This window comes from Copadichromis virginalis, linkage group LG3, assembly GCF_057382275.1.
Source record: "Copadichromis virginalis isolate Kocher_CV1m ecotype Utaka linkage group LG3, C_Virginalis_male_GT1.1, whole genome shotgun sequence".
Classification (NCBI taxonomy): Eukaryota; Metazoa; Chordata; class Actinopteri; order Cichliformes; family Cichlidae; genus Copadichromis; species Copadichromis virginalis.
The window spans coordinates 12,236,096-12,255,443 of record NC_140620.1 but is presented as its reverse complement, the minus strand read 5'-3'; the positions used below and the strand labels follow the sequence as shown (position 1 = coordinate 12,255,443).

The following is a 19,348-nucleotide window of genomic DNA, read 5'->3' as shown; positions in this document are numbered from 1 at the left end:
TGTAGTTTATTTTTGGTATGCTGACTTTTTCGTACTGGGAACTAGCTAGCATGAAGGAGTTTTTATACACTTGGGTGGGTGCTATGATGTTACTGATGTTAAATTTTGATGTTAGATGTTTAATTAGTAGAGTTGTCAACCATCCCCTAAAAATGGAATTGTCTCATATTCAGAGAAAATATTACGCGTTTCGTATTGAGGTGAAAAGGAAACCGGGATGTCCCGTACTTCAGCTACAATGAAAAAGAAACAAAGCTGGAGTTATTCTGTGTGTTTGCTGCACAGCTGTCTAATCTTATCTCATTCTCTCCCCCTCCCTCTCCTGTTTCTACTTCAATCATGAAACTGATCAATGATCAGCTGATCGGCTTTTCTGTCGCAAGTCCTGTCTCTCTTATTTGTTTATCGCCCACTTTGCGCCAGAAAGAAGAAACCAGTGGATGTCATGCTAAACAACAGCAGCAGGTTTAAACTTGATCAGTTGTTGTTAGAATTTATTTAATATCACTTTTATATTAATATCACCCTGCTGACAGTCTCAGCAGGGTGAAAAGAAATGGAAATGAGATTGATTTTCTCCTCAGACATTGAATTAAAGCACACAGGAAGTGATTGTGAATGCAGGTTCATGTTGGATCATTATGTGAAGTTTACAGGATTCAGACTGGAAATGTAAATTCTCTTTAAGGCTCCAAAACAGCGCTTTGCTCCTTTTAATCCCTTTCCCTCCTTTATTTGTCCTGACAGTGAGCGCTCTGAATCCACACACACACTTTCAGTTCTTCTTCTGCTGTAAATGAAGGACAAATGAGCTGATTAAACAAAGTCAAAGTCAAAGTCAACTTTATTGTCAATTCTGCCACATGTACAGGACATACAGAGAATAGAAACTTCGTTACTCTCAATCCCTAGATAAAATAGCAAACGAACATTCAGCTCAGTCATTACAAACTTCTGCTGATGTTTTCATGTGAAGCAGTCGGAGATATTCCTCTGGTGGACGACACGCACTGCTTTGATAGTAAATAAAGCTCAGAAATTTTTCCTTACCCCTGTCAACACTAATTTATCTCATGACTTTGAATCCCCCTGAAGATCCTGACAGTGAAGCACGTACATAATACTCCAGCCTTTCAACTCTGAGCTTATTTAGTTCTATTAATACACTGAAATCTCATTTGTGTCATGAAGAAAGTCTTTAATCAAACAGAATTCAAAGATCAGAAACATTTCATATATGGAGTTAAACATGAATCATTGTTTCAACAACATATTTATTGTTGTCATAAACAGAGAAGAAGACAACAACAAACTGCTCCTCCCATTCAACACATGTCAGTCCATATCCCAGCAAACTAAATCATCTCCATTTACACATCAAATAGAAACATGAATCACTTGTAATGATTAGAAACTTGATAGAATTTCAAATCTAGTTTGGGGAGTCATTCAGTGAGAAACAGTGAAATGATTTTCCATGTGAAAAGGTGGACAGCAGAAACAGAAAGAAACAGTGAAACTAAAAGAGAAACAAAGAGCTTTGGAACAACGAGGCAGCAGGAGGACAGCTGCAGTTTAACAGCTTCAACTCACTGACAGGAAACAACATTAGAAACATCATCATCCTCAACTCATCTGCTGCACTGACACTGACACCTTCAACGGACACACCTTCAATTTACCATCAGTTTCAATGTATGGAAACATCCTGTGAGTGAAAGTGTGTGTGAAGGTGTGTATGTGTGTGTTAGTATCAGGATCAGAGAACGACAGCTTTCCTCTGTTCCAGTCCAGATTCATTCTGATCCTCTGGAACTTCTTCCGTACTGAGAGAGCAGTGAGAGGAGCTGATGGTGAGTGTTTGTAGTATTTACTTCCATCAAACAATATCTCCCATAATCCAGACAGTATGTTTCCTTTCCTCTCCACAGACTCTGCTAACACACCCAGTAACCACCGTGTACTGTCTCCAACTTCAACATCCCAGCTGTGAGTCCCTGAGTTAAAGCCCTCAGAGCCCAGGACAGAGCAGAACAAATCAAACCTCTCTGGATTATCAGGAAGCTGCTGCCTCTCTCCTCCATAACTCACACTGGTCAGATCTTCAGACAGGATGAGATATGGATTTGCAGTGTTTGGGTCCAGAATGAGAGGAGTGTAGGAGACCATGTCCTTCATGTTGTTCCAGATGTTGAAGGTCAGGTTGCCCAGGTGTTTGGCCTGGTCTATCAGAGCTCCTGAGGGCAGCTGTGGATCATCCAGCAGGGGGCAGCGCTGGACTCTTTCCACTGCAGCCTTGTAGTTGTGCAGGAATGAGACGTCTTCAGCTCTCAGCTCCTCCTCTGTGGCTCTGACTGTGTCTGAAAGAGCTGCTATCTCTCTGCTCAGAGCCTCCATCTTCTCCTCCATCATCCCACTCTTCTGCTCCTCTTCCTCCCTCAGTGCAGCCAGCCTGGCCTCCTCTTCCTCTGCTAGAAACTGGTGAAGCTTCTTAAACTGCTCCTTAATCTGCCTCTCTGTGTGTCGGGCCTGGACCTTAATGTGTTCTGCTGTTTGATCAAACTTCACTTGAACTTCTTCACAAACCTTTAACTTCTTCTTTAAGGGCTCCAGAGTTTCCTGAAGTTCCTTCTTGTGTTGTTGTGCAGCTTCATCGATGGGTCTGAATCTGTGATTGGTGTGATTTTCTGAGTCTCTGCAGATGAGACACACTGGCTGCTGATGGTCCAGACAGAAGAGTTTGAGTTTCTCAGAGTGCAGACTGCAGAGAGCCTCTGAAGCTCTCTGATCTCTCTCCTGTAAGAACGACTCACACAGGTTCTTTAAAGCTTGGTTTAAAGGTGGATCATCCTTTGAAGATATGTTCTTACAAACTGGACACTCACGTATCTGTTTTTTTCTCCACCATCTCTTCAGACAGGCTTTACAGAAGCTGTGGCTACATGACAGAATAACAGGATCTCTGAAGACCTCCTGACAGACCGGACAGCAGAGATCCTCCTCTGATCTGGAAGCCATTCCAGAGTCTGCGAGTGAAGCTGAAAACAGCAGACAGGAAGTACAGTCAGTCCTGGCTCCCCTCCCTCCTCTACCACCTTCACTGAAACTTCCTTTGAGTCGTGTTTTTGCTCAAACTCACATTCAGTGTGTGGAGCGTCAGCAGCTTGAAGCAGCAGTGTTGGAGTTTTCCACTTTTCTCTCCTGTAGCTGGACTCACTCAGAGGAAGCTGCTAGTTTGGTCTGAGCTCAGTCTGATCGTCTGTGCATCTCTCTTTACTGAGAAAGAGGAACAGCCTGTTTCCTCATTTCTCTCAGGTGAGTGACGTGAGAAGGCGGAGCTTCATTAAATTTCCACTTATTTCACTTAGCTCGGCCCACATTCTCATTTTAGGTTTGACAGCAATTTTAGCAGACAAAGGTGAATCTCTTAGACATGAACTGAGCTACGATTTGGGAAAAGCCTTGGAGGGGACTGGCGGGGGACCTGGTAGATCTCGATGTACTAATAAGAAGTGAAGAAGTGAAAGGATTCAAAAGCGGAAGAAGGGTGGGGCAGGAAAAAGAGAACAAACAGCTTGTATAACTGGGGGATCATATACAGATATGTTTGTGTAGATAGTGTTTGGAGGCGTAGGCCTGCTCCTAAAAGATATTTTATCTCCAAAAATGTGAGTGTGAAAGCAGAGCGCAGATAGCAAAAAGACATTGACATGATGTTAAATCAATATCAGGCAATTCCGTTCAATTAACATTGAAATCTGACATTCATTTTACATCACTTCTGCATCCTCAATTAATATTGAAACAATGTTAGAGTTGTATATCGGATCAATCTTCAAATTTGACATTGATTTTACATCACTTTGGCACCCTCACTTAATAATGAAAAAAATCCTGAATTCTAGTGTTTATTTTCCACAACATTTGCACCAATGGTTAAGATTAAAATTATAATTACATCATGATTAAAAATAAAGAGGACTTAATAGGTATTTCATTCAATACTAAACCACTGCAAATTAATCAATCAATACTTTAAACTGCGTAAAAGACATTTGTGTATCATCTAAAAACAGGATTACCGTATATGTTAGACATTGTCTTTCAGCTTACCATGTTCATTATAATATCCCTATAACATTAAGCATCAAGTCATTATATGTCACGGGGTAGAAAGGGACAAGTTATCTAGGTTTTTTACTATGTTTGCTGTGTTTTACCTTTTTAATATTTTAATATTGTACAATGGTTTATTTGTATGAGTTTTACTGCATGTTTTTATGGTATTTATTGGTGACTTGTCCTGGAAAGACTCCGCCCCTACCTGATTATAAACCTGATCACACCTGGGAGGTCCCGGGGGCCAATAAGAGGGCCTGGAAGACCACAGAGGCTTGAGGGGAGGCTTGAGAGACGGGCAGGAGTGAGTGGTGTCAGGCGGCGGCGCCTGCAAGCCCAAGGGTTGGAGCTTGGCGTTCAGGAGGACGATACAACACCAGCGACTAGGGACGCGGAGCGAACAGGCGGACGGCAGTAGCAGCAAGAGCCCAGCTTGTGCACTGCGGGAGAGCAGAGGCGGCGAGACAGCTGGTGCCGATTTGCAGTTTTAAAGAAGCGGCGGGTGGAGTTGAGAGCTCTGCCCACCCGGGGTAAGTCTTCGACTTATCCCCTTCTTACGACTGAATACTGCCTGAAAAGAATAGTGACTGCCGCTTCCTCCCTTTCTCCAGCGTACCGGGACGCGGAATGCTGGAGAAAGGGAGGACTCCGCTGGGTTTCCCTTTTACACCACTTCGCTTTTTTAGTTCTTTGTGACTTTTATATCGTGGCGGATGCCACTGGACTTTTAATGTTGCGTTTTATGGATTTTTATTGTGTTACCCCTTAGCCAGGGTTGTTTTAATTTCTTTTGCATTTTTAACTGTTTGTATAATAAATTATATTTTAATTATACAGTTTTTAATTCAGTGCATTCCCTTGGCGGCCCCACTGCTCCGTTCGTTTTTGAGGAGGGTTTCCCTTCTAGAATAACACCTGTGCTAAATCACAAATACCTCCTTTACATCCGTTACATATGTAATTAACAAAATAACAATAGACATTTTTGCATCAAGAAAAAAATATTATCCTATGAAGACGTTTTTTGTTAAATGACTTATTTACAACTCATTGTTTTTAGTTTACTCCAGGATTGGGCTGGATATCGGGCATCCTGCCCCCCCCATCCGGAGCATAGCGGAGTCATTTCTGCATTCCTTAGGCGAAGTCAAACTCAGAAACTGCGTTTACCCCCACCTGCTGAGTCATATGGAGGACCACAAGAGCCACACGCATTGAAATAAAGATTTCTGTGCTTAAATAATGAATTGTAGAATAAATTCTGCATTTGTAAATTCATTTTTGAATTGCACTTAAATAAACTGCATTTCTGGATGGACCTGGGCTCCCTTGCCTTGGTGGGTACCAGATGACGGGGGTGCCTACTGGGGTCAGCGGGGGAGCTGGCCCTAGGGAGGGGCATCCTCCCCTCCCTTCTTTTCCTCCCCATCCCCGGCTACCTCCCTCTTCCCGCTCCACCACACTCACCCACACAGGTAGGGCCTTGGGGTGCGGGTGTGTCACAAGGGTGCAGGGGAGACATCCCCCCCCCCCTCCCCCTCTGTCCCCTTCTGGCCACCTGTGCCTCAATTTTATCTCACAACTTAGACATCCACATTACTTACACTCTCATAACACACACATATATATAGGGCCTTGAGGGTGGGCACGTTAACGGTGTCCAGTGGACGGTCTGTGTACTCAAACCTACCTCTGGCGCCGGTGCCCACCTCTCAATTTTAAATCCATGTAGACATTGAGGGTTCTCGGGAGGGGCCGTGCTAACACCTGCTGCTCTCTGGCAGCAGCACCATGCTCTCCCTTGTTTTAAATGCACTTTAGAACAACACGCAGCAACACTACACATGAGCGGGAGGAGGGAGGTATGGGGTCTTCACACACCCCCGTTCTCTGCTAGCCATCGGGGCGGGGGGGTTGGGAGGAGATGTTAGCTGTCCGATTGGCCTCCCTGCTGCTGCGGAGCCTGGGACGGTCTGCTTGCCTCCACCCTGGGGGGAAGGGTAACATCTCTGGGTTCTGTTTCCCCCTCTGGGGGCGAGGGTACCTGGACCCGGGGTATAGAGTATGTTTGGGGAGTGTGATTGTGTGTACATATCCATTTATGTCAGTCCTTACGTTGGTCTGTTTGTCTGTGTCTATATGTCAGGTCGGGTCTTAGACTCCACCTCTCTGGGAACTCCCAGGCCCTCCAAGGCCTATCTCCCCTCACCACACTCCCTGCCGGTGACTGATGCCCTCAGGGGTCGGTGCATTGGTGGTTCTTGGTGTCCGGGGCTGGGCGCTCAGGTATGTACCAGCTCACTCCCGGTGGCTACCTGGCGGGGCCTGGCGCCTGTTGCTCGGTCAGGCCTCCTCCGGGGTGTGGGGGGCCCTCGGGCCTCTGGCCTCTGGGCCTGCGGCTCGGTTCACTCTGGCACAGCTGGCTGCCGGCAGAGCCGGCGGGCATGCCGGTGCAGCCCCCTCTAGCTTCTGCTCGGTGGCTACTGGGTGACGCCTCGTCTGGGGATCCTCAGCCCTTCCCATGAGGGTAGCACGGATGCCCCTCCGGTGGTCCTCCTTGGGCTCTCGCACTCTGGGGCCTCTGGATGTCTGGGGCCTGGATCTCCTCCATGCCTGCTTCATGCCCTGGGGGACGAGGCTATGGCTCGCTACATCCTCTTGCAGACCATTACATGTGGAAACCATTTGAATACAAGCGCGCTGATCCACACAGGTATGCACATGGGTGTTCACTGTTCGTAGACTTAAATTACACCTTTCTTGGCTGCTACTTCAAAGCACATTGTGCGCTGTCTGTCCTGCGTGCTGCACAACAACATTGAATATTTAGTATTTACTGCTGTTTACACTTAGCTAGATTAATGCGATGGTGTTGTGTTTAGTATGTTGCTTTGGGTTTTTTTGCTTGTTTTCTATTCTTCTTCTCTCAACAGGTGATCCAGGAGATTTTTTTTCCTCCCCCCTTTCTCACTGTCCCTCTCCCCTTCTGTTTTTCTTTTCCTTCCTCTTTCTCTCTCCCTTTCCTATCCCTCACTCATGTCTGTCCCGTCTGTAACATCTGAAAATAAAATATAATAAATAATAAAATCAAAGGTCGATCAAATGGACCAATACGGCAATGCCACGATGATCCATTTGGCAAAGTAAATCCACTGGGTATCCTTGTTGGTCTTCAGACAACAATTCTGATGGCTAAAGAACCAAATGGGACAGGCAAAAAAATAAACTGCATTTCAAAATCCATTTCCCTTTCCTGTTTGCTCAGGGATTAACTTCTGGATTAGTTGCTGGATTAGGCTTTCTCTCCTGCATGAAGTCCAGGTGCTGGTTTTCTAGTGTGTGCATCTGATGGCCCAAAGCTGACTCTGACCTGTAACACCATCCATGGCTGCAGTATGGAACAGATGTGGGTGTGTCCTCATCTCCCAGAGGAGTCCAAATCGTCATCAAACAGCCCTACAGACACAAAAACGTGAAAATATAAACAACCAGACTATCAGCAGTGATTTAAGTACTTTAAGACCTCTGTAAAAGGTGTGTCTCTCTTCTCCAGGTGTGACAGAGGTCACACCTGGAGAAGAGAGACACGTATGTGAGAATGCTGTTTGTAGATTACAGCTCAGCATTCAATACCATCGTTCTCTCGAAGCTGGACAGGAAACTGCAGGATCTAGGACTGAGCAGCTCCCTCTGCAGCTGGATCCTTAGCTTCCTGTCTGACAGACGCCAGGTGGTCAGACTGGGCAGCATCACCTCATCCCCCATCACACTGAACACTGGTGCTCCACAGGGGTGTGTACTGAGCCCTCTCCTGTACTCACTCTACACCTACGACTGCACAGCCACTAACAGCTCCAACATCATTGTGAAGTTTGCGGACGACACTACAGTGGTGGGTCTTATCACCAACGGTGATGAGACGGCTTACAGGGAGGAGGTCAGCGCCCTGACCCACTGGTGTCAAGACAACCATCTCACCCTCAACCTCGCAAAGACAAAGGAGTTGATAGTGGACTTCCGGAGGTGCAGAGAAGTACACACCCCCATCACCATCAACGGCGCTGCTGTGGAGAGAGTGAGCAGCTTCCGGTTCCTTGGAGTACATCTGGCTGAGGATCTTACGTGGTCAGTACACACAAACAAAACAGTGAAGAAGGCGCAGCAGCGCCTCTTCTTTCTCAGGAGACTGAAAAGATTTGGCATGAGCCCCCGCATCCTCAGGACCTTCTATCACTGTGCCATTGAGAGCATCCTCACTGGATGCATCACCACCTGGTATGGCAACAGCACCGCCAACAACTGCAAAGCTCTCCAGCGAGTAGTGCGGTGCTCTGAACGGATAATTGGAGGTGAGCTTCCCTCCCTCCAAGACATCTACAGGAAGCGCTGCCTGAGGAAAGCGGGGAGGATCATCAAGGACTCCAGTCACCCCAGCCATAAACTGTTCAGACTGCTTCCATCAGGAAGGAGGTTCTGCAGCATCCGGTCCCGTACCAGCAGACTGAGAGACAGCTTTTTCCATCAGGCCATCAGACTGCTGAACACTTCATAGACACCTCAGCTTCACTACTGGAACTTCAACATTATGCACTACACACTGTACAGTAATGCCACTGTTTTGCACATGTCTCAACTCTGTATATTTTTATATATTTTATTTTATTTTTACTCTATTTAATTTGTAAAAAATGTGTATACACACACACGTAGAAAAACATTTAAATGGTAAATGGCCTGTATTTATATAGCGCTTTACTAGTCCCTAAGGACCCCAAAGCGCTTTACATATCCAGTCATCCACCCATTCACACACACATTCACACACTGGTGATGGCAAGCTACATTGTAGCCACAGCCACCCTGGGGCGCACTGACAGAGGCGAGGCTGCCGGACACTGGCGCCACCGGGCCCTCTGACCACCACCAGTAGGCAACGGGTGAGGTGTCTTGCCCAAGGACACAACGACCGAGACTGTCCAAGCCGGGGCTCGAACCGGCAACCTACCGATTACAAGGCGAACTCCCAACTCTTGAGCCACGATCGCCCCATTTAGTATACACATCCAGAAATGCATATACTATTATATATTGTACATATATTTATTAGTTTCAGATGTAGCCATTCTTGTATTTTGCTTGTTTACGTTATTGTATTTTGCACAACTCTGTTGCTTGTGAAGCTCGCACACGAGAATTTCACTCACATGTACTGTACCAATGTACCTGCACATGTGATGTGACAATAAAATTGATTTGATTTGATTTAAAAATTATTTACAGTATATATCACAGAATTTAAGGCCTTTATAATCACAGAGCATACAGAGAAAAGTACTGAACTGAATCATTTTCAGCTTTTGTTTTTCATGATGTATATTGTATTAATAATTAAATTTCATTATCTGTGTCTTTACCACACATTTGCCACACAGGTGTAGATACTGTAGGTTCAGTGAATGCTTAAATTGCACTGATTAGAATATACTGGACATTCAAAGCTAAGATTCAGCGCACTGATATGGGTAGTGATGCGGCAGAGCGTGGCTTCTAGCTCCTGATTGAAGCGCTCAGTCTGACCATTAGCCTGAGGGAGATATCCCAAACTGAGATAATAGACCCCTAGGGCCGTACAAAACCTCTTCCAGACCTGTGGAACAAACTGTAGTCTCTTGTCTGACACTATTTCCATAGGTATCCCATGTAACCTGAATACCTGTTCAACCAGTGTTTTTGCGGTTTAGGAAGCAGTGGGGAGCTTTTCTGGGATTATGAAGGTAAGCATGGTTGTTTTCCCAGAGGAAATGGGTGACCAGTGACAAAGTCTAATATTATATTTGACCATGGCCTGTGAGGTGTGGAATAAAGGCTACAAAAGTCACGCAGGATGCAGAGTCTGTGCCTTATTTCTGGCACACCATGAACAGAATGGTATGCGTTTCAGAGGTGGAGTTTGGTGAATATTGTGCAACTGAAATGTAGAGCTGATGAGTGGAAGGGGGTATTTTTTTATGTTTTTTTTTCTTTGAGGCCCTGAAAGTCAGGGGCAATGCAAGTCATCCTTTTCCCCTACAAAAACAAACCCTGCACCCATTGAAGTTTTCCATGGCAACTCATTCTAGTTTTGACAGATTGTACTGGTGACTGGTGGGTAGACTGGCACTGAGAAGGAGTTTTATGGTGCAGTCGTGGAATGGTGGAAGTGACAGGGCTTTACTGTTATTGAAAACCTCTTGGATGGAGGTCATGATAAATAGCGGCCACCCCTGAACCCTGAACCATGAACAGATGATGAAGAAAGGCAGCGTCTCTCTATGGTTACCATTAGCACTGGCCAGAAAAGGGCAATCCAGGGGCAGGAGAGGTATATTTAACTGACTAGCCAGATACAAATCAAGGGGTTATGTTCACAGCCTGAATCAACAAGCGCCTGAAATAAGTGAGTGACCTGGTTTATGATTAATGACACAGAGAGAAGAAGACAGGGCTTGTGAATCACATGAGGACATCAGTAACTATAACTCTTTTCTCCCTCTCTCTCCCTCAGACAATTATCAATACAAAGGGAGAGAGAGGCTAACGCCTCAAAGGTGGCTGGCTTGTCAGGTGAGGCCATTTGATCTTTCATAGCTTCATTCAGTGAACAGAGGTAAACTTCCTGAAGGGCTTGACCCGGCCAGCCTGCCTCTGCAGCTGCGGTCCGAAATTCTATTACATAATCTGCGATTGTACGCCGGCCCTGACGGAGATTTAATAATCTCTGAGCCGAACAACATATGAAAGAATCTTTACCTCAATGGTTCATCCTTTCTTTCAAGTTGGGTAGTTTTAGGGATGATGTTTCGAAGTCTTTATCTTCTAGAAATTCCATTGTCTGACGGCTCCTTTAAATACAGAGAATACAAACTGTTGGCCCTGGTCTGAGATAATATAGGTTGATGAGTATTTATGGGTTTAGTACATGGGATACAGTTTCTGTCATGGCCTTCCAAAGGGGGAACAGTTCTATCCAAAGCGTGCAGTAATGCACAAAAGACTATTAAATATAGGTTTCTACTTTCAGTGAGGCCTAATCACACCCCCATCATCTGACTGGAAATGGTCAGTGTAAATGTTTTAACAGGACTTTGCACAATTTATTGCACATTCTAGATACCTGGTTTGCACTTATATATTTTCTTTCAGCGGAGCCACTACTGCTACTCTGGGCTGTGTTACAGAAGAGCTACTGCTTTGCCCTTCCCTTTTTTTCCACTTTGTTTATTCTGCTTTGCGTGTGGTTAAGGGAGTGCCCAGCTCTATAACGTGATGGGTACTAGTTAGCATTAATCTTTGTTTATTGCTCGGGTTTTAAGGTCCCTTGAAAAATAATGTTGTTAATGTTAATTTGTTAATGTGTTTTGAAGGCACTGATTTTTTAATTCTATAGCACAACCCACACTACTGGATAGTTTGTTTGCTTTAAACTGGAGATTCGGTTTATTCTTTTGTTGTATATCACCAGTGTGTTTCTACAGTAACTACAGAGGGTGAAGAGGACGACTGTCTTCATGTTTTGGATATATTCAAAACTTTTGTTTCCCTTATTCAAAGCTGAAAGCCTAAAGTGGGTGTGACTGAATATAATAGAATAGAATAGAATGCCTTTATTGTCACTATACAGTTGTACAATGAGATACAGAGCATCTCCTACTCAGTGTAAACATGCTTGGGGGGGTACACTTCTGCAGCGCTATGTACATATGGACAGTATTAACATAGAGAAAAACATATATATATAAAATGTACAATATACAGTAATATGGGTGGTGCTTTCAGGTTTTTCCTTGTAACAGTAAAGCTTTTGAGCTTGCAGTCACCACACCACCACCCTAGTGTGCGTGCATCATGATTGCTTTCCCTTTTTACCCTCTCATCATCACTCCCTTGCGTTGCCACACATACACACATGTTAAATGGGAATTATACACTTTTTGATCTAGAGGCATTGAGTGATAGCAGTCCCGACCCAACCCTTCCAAAATATCAAATCAAATCAAATCAAATACAGAAATGGTCAAATCATTAGTCATAGATTAGGAAAAGTTGTTCCGTCCACTCATGTCCTCTGATTCTTGCTGGAAGACAGAATCATCCATTTCTGTGCTCACATTCTGCTGTAACATGTCTCCTCATGTTATAGGTGAACTCTCCTATGTCTCTTTCATTCTCACTCATGTGTTTGCACAGCTGTGGACATCAGCTACCTTCATCTTTTAGGTGCCACATAGTGTCAAAATGAGTGGATGGTGTTACATTAAAGTTGTAAAACATTGCACTCTCTTTAAAGCAGTAAAAACAATGAAAAATGAATAATGAGCACTACAAAATATAAATGAATAGAGGTGTTATGATCATAGTGAACAGGTCAGTATATGAAGGTCAGAGAAGCTGAAAGTAAATGCTCTGTTGCCCACTATGTGTCATGGTCCTGGGTCAGTGACCCATTGCTTTGAGTTTATTGTTATTATTTTCTAGTTTCTTCTGATTTTGTATTAGTTCTCAGGGTTTGATTCTGGTGTTCAGTGGTTTATTACTCCAACCTGTATTCTCCCCCCTCATGTTCTGTTCGTGTCCCTGAGTTTGTGTTTGTAAAACAGTTTGTGAGTTTCCTGTTTTACTTTGAAGCTAGCTTCTGCTGAGCGTTGTCTCCACCTCCAACCAAAACTTAATCTACACGGTTAACAAAGGTCTGAGCTTTATCCTGTGTATCATTCTGGCTTGAACTACCATTATTCTCCTGACAGGAAGTGCACTCACTCATCTCATCACACCTGTTAGTCGATGTTATATGTTATATATATATATATTTAGATTCCTGAACCCCTTCACCTTGTCTCAGTGACCTTCATGATGTAGTCACCTGAAATGGTTTTCCCTACACAGGTAGGCCTTGTCAGGCTTTATTTGTGGAATTTCTTGCCTTCTTAATGGGGTTGGAACCATGAGTTGTATTGCACAGAAGTCAGGTTGGTACACAGCTAACAGGCCTATTTGACAAGTCTTAGGATTCATATTATGGCAAGAACCAATCAGCTAAGTAAAGAGATAATAATTTGTATGTGATAGTCCCCGTAGGGAAATTGCTCCTCTGCATTTAACCCATTCGCCTAGAGAAGCAGTGGGCAGCCACCAATGCATCGCCCGGGGAGCAGTGTGTAGGGATGGTACCTTGCTCAGGGGTACCTCAGGATAGCTGTTCAGTAGGGTTGTACCCATAACCTTCCAATCATGAGGCAGCTACTCTACCTATTGAGCTATCCCTGCCCCAAGCGAGAGAGAAACTACAGTCCACCATTACTTTAAGAACTGAAGGTCAGTCAGTCCGGAATATTGTTAAAACTTTGAATGTGTCTCCAAATGCAGTCACAAAAACCATGCTACCAAGTGCTACCACAAAAACTGGCTCACATGAGGACCGCCCCAGGAAAGAAAGACCAAGAGTCAACTCTGCTGCTGAGGATAATTTCAACCAAGTGACCAGGCTCAGAAATCACAAGGTAAGAGCACCTCTGATTAGAGCCCAGGTAAATGGCACACAGAGTTCCAGTAGCAGACACATCTCTACATCAATTGTTCAGAGGAGACTGTGAATCAGGCCTTTATGGTCAAACAACTGCTAAGAAACCACTACTAAGAAAAAGCAACAAGCAGACGCAGAGCTCTAGACTAACGTTTTTCCATGGTTGCACTGGTACACCTAACTTTTTTTCTTAGGCGCACCATCACAAAAGTTAGGCGCACTCAAACTTTTCAACCACATCACTTAACACCAAAGTTCCCACTGTGAAGCATGGAGGAGGAGGTGTGATGGTGTGGAGGTGCATTGCTGGTGACACTGTTGGGGATTGTGATTGATATTTCTTTATTTTATGTATTGATAACATGTTTTAGTAATGTCACTTTTGTGTCATAATAATAATAATAACAATAATGATGGATTCCATTTATATGTGGGTGTGATTTATATGTATATGTGAAGCGCTTTTCGAGACCCTCAATGCACTTCACATATACACATATATACATAACGGATAGCATCACAAATATGTTCTACACACATACAAATACAAACAGTGGGGAATTGTAACTTCATAACCTATCTGTTAAACAGATAGTGAGACTTATTGTCCAGATGGCCTGACCTCCACAATCACCTGACCTAAATCCAGTTGAGATGGTTTGGGATGCGATGTACCGCAGAGTGAAGGCAAAAGGACCAACAAGTGCTCAGCATCTCTGGGAACTCCATCAAGACTTTTGGAAAACTATTTCAGGTCATGACCTCATGTTGGTGGCTAGTAAATGGTTTAAATAAGCTGCTGATTCTAAACATTGTCATCAGGTGTCCCTGTGGATCCTCTACAGTGAGTATAAGTAATATTTTTTACAGCTACATGTGGTCTATCTCTATCTGACACTTTGATGTTCATCTACATTCACACAGGAGTTGTCAGGACAAACAAGGTTGTCTCTGCAATGCAGAAGTGTTCCTCAATGAAAACAAACTACAGATAATTGTGCTCAGAACCAAATGGTTTTTTTTTCTCATTACAGCAGCTTTTTCCTTTAGAAATATAATCTTGTCATCATATATTATTTATCCATGACTGTTTACATTTTTTCTTTTCAAACATTTCTTTTATTATTCTCAAAAATAATTTCTGAAGTTGGCAAATAAAAACAGAAGTAATAATGTGGAAAAACGCAGTTCTTTCTGATCTTTAGTAATCCAGTATTCACAGATATTATCAGAAACACAAATACAGTATTTCAAATATTTAACATCTTCCTGCATTAATCCAGACACAAAACTGCCAAGTTTGAAGCTGGCTCATGTGCACACATGCAGCTTCAGTTTAGAGACAAACGGCAGCCGCACAACCGACAATGTGTGTGCATTCATAAGACCAAACCACACACACTCACACCCCACACTCTCGCCCACCCATGGGGCCCATTCTTGAAATATAAAGAATGACAACTTTATTCCTGGACTCTGGCAGTTTGTTCCTCTTGCATCTGAAAAGTTGCAAGTGTTCTGACCTGACACTCTGAAGCGATTGCTGCCAGCTCAGATTTGCTGAACCCTTCTAAACAATGCCTGTTCACTCTACTCTCCCCTCTCTCCATTCCTTTTTTTTTTTTTTTTTTTTTTTTTTCTAAATGACATCAGAAACAGCAGTATGCGACATTACGTGATGGCAGAGCTTCAGTTCATCCTTTGTCATTTTTTTTTTTTTTTTTTAATAAATAGGACAGGGGGAATGAATGAGAGAGAGAGGGGGAGAGAAAGAAAGAAAACCAAAGGGGAGAAGAGACGGTGAGAAGGGGGGGGGGAAGAGAGACAAAAAAAAAAAAAAAACTCCTGGGTCACCTGTATGGAGAAAAAAAAAAAACCAAACAAACAAACAAAAACAAACAGAGGAGACAGCAAACAACAAAGAGCAACATAATAATAGAGAAAACAAAGCACCATCACAATAAACTAGCTAGTCATAGATATCAGTATTTACTAAGTAATAAACGATATTGTGCAGCACGCAAGATAGACAGCGCACAGTGTGCTTTGAGGCAGCAGCCAAGAAAGCTTTAGTCCGCGTCTGTGAATACCCATGTGTGCATACCTGTGTGGATCAGCATGCTTGCATTCCAAAGGTTTCTCCATGTAATGATCTGCTAGGGAGTGTGGGGGGGCCATAGCCCCGTCCTCCTCCCTCTCTCCATTCCTGCTGAAATCAGTCTTGACACACACGACTCCAGTAGCACCATGCTTACTTCCTATTTTTCACTATTTGACTGTTGTTGTGTTCAAATATTTAAGAAGAAATATTTGTGGTTTAGAAAGATTTAATTTGCTTTGGCAGTTCCTGTTCCTTTTCCTGAAATAAGAGAAACATGGACACAAAAACACACCCTGTGTAGCTTTGACTATCAAATGTTATCCTTCAGTTTATTCTAAGGCCCAGTTCAGGACATCTTGTTTGGACTCTGTGACCCAGAGACTTATAAAAAGCCATCACTGGTGTATGTGTAAGCATGCTGAAAAACCCTCTGCACTCTATGTCTACCGGCAATATTTCAAATCCAAACATTAACACTGAATGAAGCTCTTGACTCTGAAAACATGAAGCGCCAACCCATTTATGAGCAAATTTGCATCGTGTATATATTAAAACAATAACACACAGCTTTATTTATTTTATAAACAGCCATCCATCCATTCGCTTTCGCTTATCCTTTTCAGGGTTGTGGGGGGCGCTGGAGCTTATCCCAGCTGTCATAGGGCGAGAGGCGGGGTACACCCTGGACAGGTCGCCAGTCTGTCGCAGGGCAATTTGATGAACAATTTATAATTTTTACATAATACTCCAGCCTTTCAACTCTGAGCTTATTTAGTTCTATTAATACACTGAAATCTCATTTGTGTCATGAAGAAAGTCTTTAATCAAACAGAATTCAAAGATCAGAAACATTTCATATATGGAGTTAAACATGAATCATTGTTTCAACAACATATTTATTGTTGTCATAAACAGACAAGAAGACAACAACAAACTGCTCCTCCCATTCAACACATGTCAGTCCATATCCCAGCAAACTAAATCATCTCCATTTACACATCAAATAGACACATGAATCACTTGTAATGATTAGAAACTTGATAGAATTTCAAATCTAGTTTGGGGAGTCATTCAGTGAGAAACAGTGAAATGATTTTCCATGTGAAAAGGTGGACAGCACTATTAGGGACCAATAAGCCAAAAACACAAAGGTCCAAACTATTAAAAATTGTGTGTGTGTGTGTGTGTGTGTGTGTGTGTGTGTGTGTGTGTGTGTTTAAGAAGAACACCATCCCCCCCCCCTGTGTGATCGCAAGACATGGTTCAGTCCATTTTATTGGCTTCTTCTTGTAAACCAGCTCAACCTCCTCTTTCACTCAAACCCAGAAAGACTGGAGCGGAGGCCAAAAAACTCAAAAAGAACAAAAAAATAATTAATACAGCATGTACCCATATAAGATAACAAACAATCCAAAACAGATTTTACCATTTGTGCTGTAGCTTACTGCTGTCATGCAATACAAATAAACTTAAAATTTTGAACTGAATAAGCTATAGTCACAGAAGCTTTAGAGCACAATGTTAAAAAGGACAAAAAGAATATCTTTGAAATATTTGGGGTTTTGGCTACATGCAGCACTGACAGGAAAGCACATTAGAAAAAAAACCATCCTGAACTGACCTGATCTGCTAATGGTGCCGCTGACACTGACACCGTCAGCGTCACCGGCAACACCTTCACTTCATCACCAGTTTGAATGAATGGAAACATCCTGTGAGTGAAAGTGTGTGTGAAGGTGTGTATGTGTGTGTTAGTATCAGGATCAGAGAACGACAGCTTTCCTCTATTCCAGTCCAGATTCACTCTGATCCTCTGGAGCTTCTTCTTTACTGAGAGAGCAGTGAAAGGAGCTGATGGTGAGCGTGTTGAGTATTTACCTAAACTGAAAATCACACCCCAAAATCCAAACTCTTTGTTTCCCTTCCTCTGAATAGACTCTTCTACCACACCAAGCATCCAGCTTGTATTATTTCCAACCTCGACATCCCAGCTGTGAGTCCCTGAGTTAAAACCCTTAGAACCCAGGACAGAAATGTAATAATCAATCCTCTCTGGATTATCAGGAAGCTGCTGCCTCTCTCCTCCTCTCACACTGGTCAGATCTTCAGACAGGATGAGGTTTGGATGAGCAGTGTTTGGGTCCAGAATGAGAGGAGTGTAGGAGACCATGTCCTTCATGTTGTTCCAGATGTTGAAGGTCAGGTTGCCCAGGTGTTTGGCCTGGTCTATCAGAGCTCCTGAGGGCAGCTGTGGATCATCCAGCAGGGGGCAGCGCTGGACTCTTTCCACTGCAGCCTTGTAGTTGTGCAGGAATGAGACGTCTTCAGCTCTCAGCTCCTCCTCTGTGGTTCTGACTGCGTCTGAAAGAGCTGCTATCTCTCTGCTCAGAGCCTCCATCTTCTCCTTCATCATCCCACTCTTCTGCTCCTCTTCCTCCCTCAGTGCAGCCAGCCTGGCCTCCTCTTCCTCTGCTAGAAACTGGTGAAGCTTCTTAAACTGCTCCTTAATCTGCCTCTCTGTGTGTCGGGCCTGGACCTTAATGTGTTCTGCTGTTTGATCAAACTTCACTTGAACTTCTTCACAAACCTTTAACTTCTTCTTTAAGGGCTCCAGAGTTTCCTGAAGTTCCTTCTTGTGTTGTTGTGCAGCTTCATCGATGGGTCTGAATCTGTGATTGGTGTGATTTTCTGAGTCTCTGCAGATGAGACACACTGGCTGCTGATGGTCCAGACAGAAGAGTCTGAGTTTCTCAGAGTGCAGACTGCAGAGAGCCTCTGAAGCTCTCTGATCTCTCTCCTGTAAGAACGACTCACACAGGTTCTTTAAAGCTCGGTTTAAAGGTGGATCATCCACTGATATTTCCTTACAAACTGGACACTCGTGTGTTGGTCTCTCTCTCCACCGTCTCTTCAGACAGTCTTTACAGAAGCTGTGGCTACATGACAGAATAACAGGATCTCTGAAGACCTCCTGACAGACCGGACAGCAGAGATCCTCCTCTGATCTGGAAGCCATTGAGTCTGTGAGTGAAGCTGAAAACAGCAGACAGGAAGTACAGTCAGTCCTGGCTCCCCTCCCTCCTCTACCACCTTCACTGAAACTTCCTTTGAGTCGTGTTTTTGCTCAAACTCACATTCAGTGTGTGGAGCGTCAGCAGCTTGAAGCAGCAGTGTTGGAGTTTTCCACTGTCGCTGCACTCACTCGTGCAGCTACAGCTACTCACTGATCGTCTGTGTGTCTCCCTTTACTGAGAAAGACGAACAGCTTATTTCCTGGTTTGTCGCAGCACTTGTGTAAGGTCAGAGGCGGAGTCTCATCCACCTCCTCCCATACATGCTGTTGCTTCATCCTGAACAGCGGTGTATTTTCTTGTCTTAACTAAATAACAGAGGTGTGGACTCGAGTCACATGACTTGGACTCGAGTCAGACTCGAGTCATTAATTTTATGACTTTAGACTTGACTTGAAAAAATGTTCTAAGACTTGTGACTTGACTTGGACTTTTACACCAATGACTTGGGACTTGAATTGGACTTGAACCGGTTTACTTGAAAAGACTTGATATTTT

The 19,348-nt window shown here is 43.7% G+C and overlaps 2 protein-coding genes across 2 annotated transcripts; both read right to left on the bottom strand.

Annotated features, from left to right (window-relative positions):
• Nucleotides 1–1,319: 1,319 nt before the first annotated feature.
• LOC146712814 (nuclear factor 7, ovary-like) lies at nucleotides 1,320–3,018 on the bottom strand. The gene has a single exon (XM_085444593.1). The coding sequence runs from the start codon at nucleotides 3,016–3,018 to the stop codon at nucleotides 1,627–1,629; it is 1,392 nt and encodes a 463-aa protein (XP_085300719.1). The 3' UTR covers nucleotides 1,320–1,626.
• A 13,629-nt stretch (nucleotides 3,019–16,647) lies between these two features.
• LOC146712813 (zinc-binding protein A33-like) lies at nucleotides 16,648–18,798 on the bottom strand. Its single transcript, XM_085452637.1, has one exon. The coding sequence runs from the start codon at nucleotides 18,793–18,795 to the stop codon at nucleotides 17,374–17,376; it is 1,422 nt and encodes a 473-aa protein (XP_085308763.1). The 5' UTR covers nucleotides 18,796–18,798; the 3' UTR covers nucleotides 16,648–17,373.
• Between the last annotated feature and the right edge of the window lie 550 nt (nucleotides 18,799–19,348).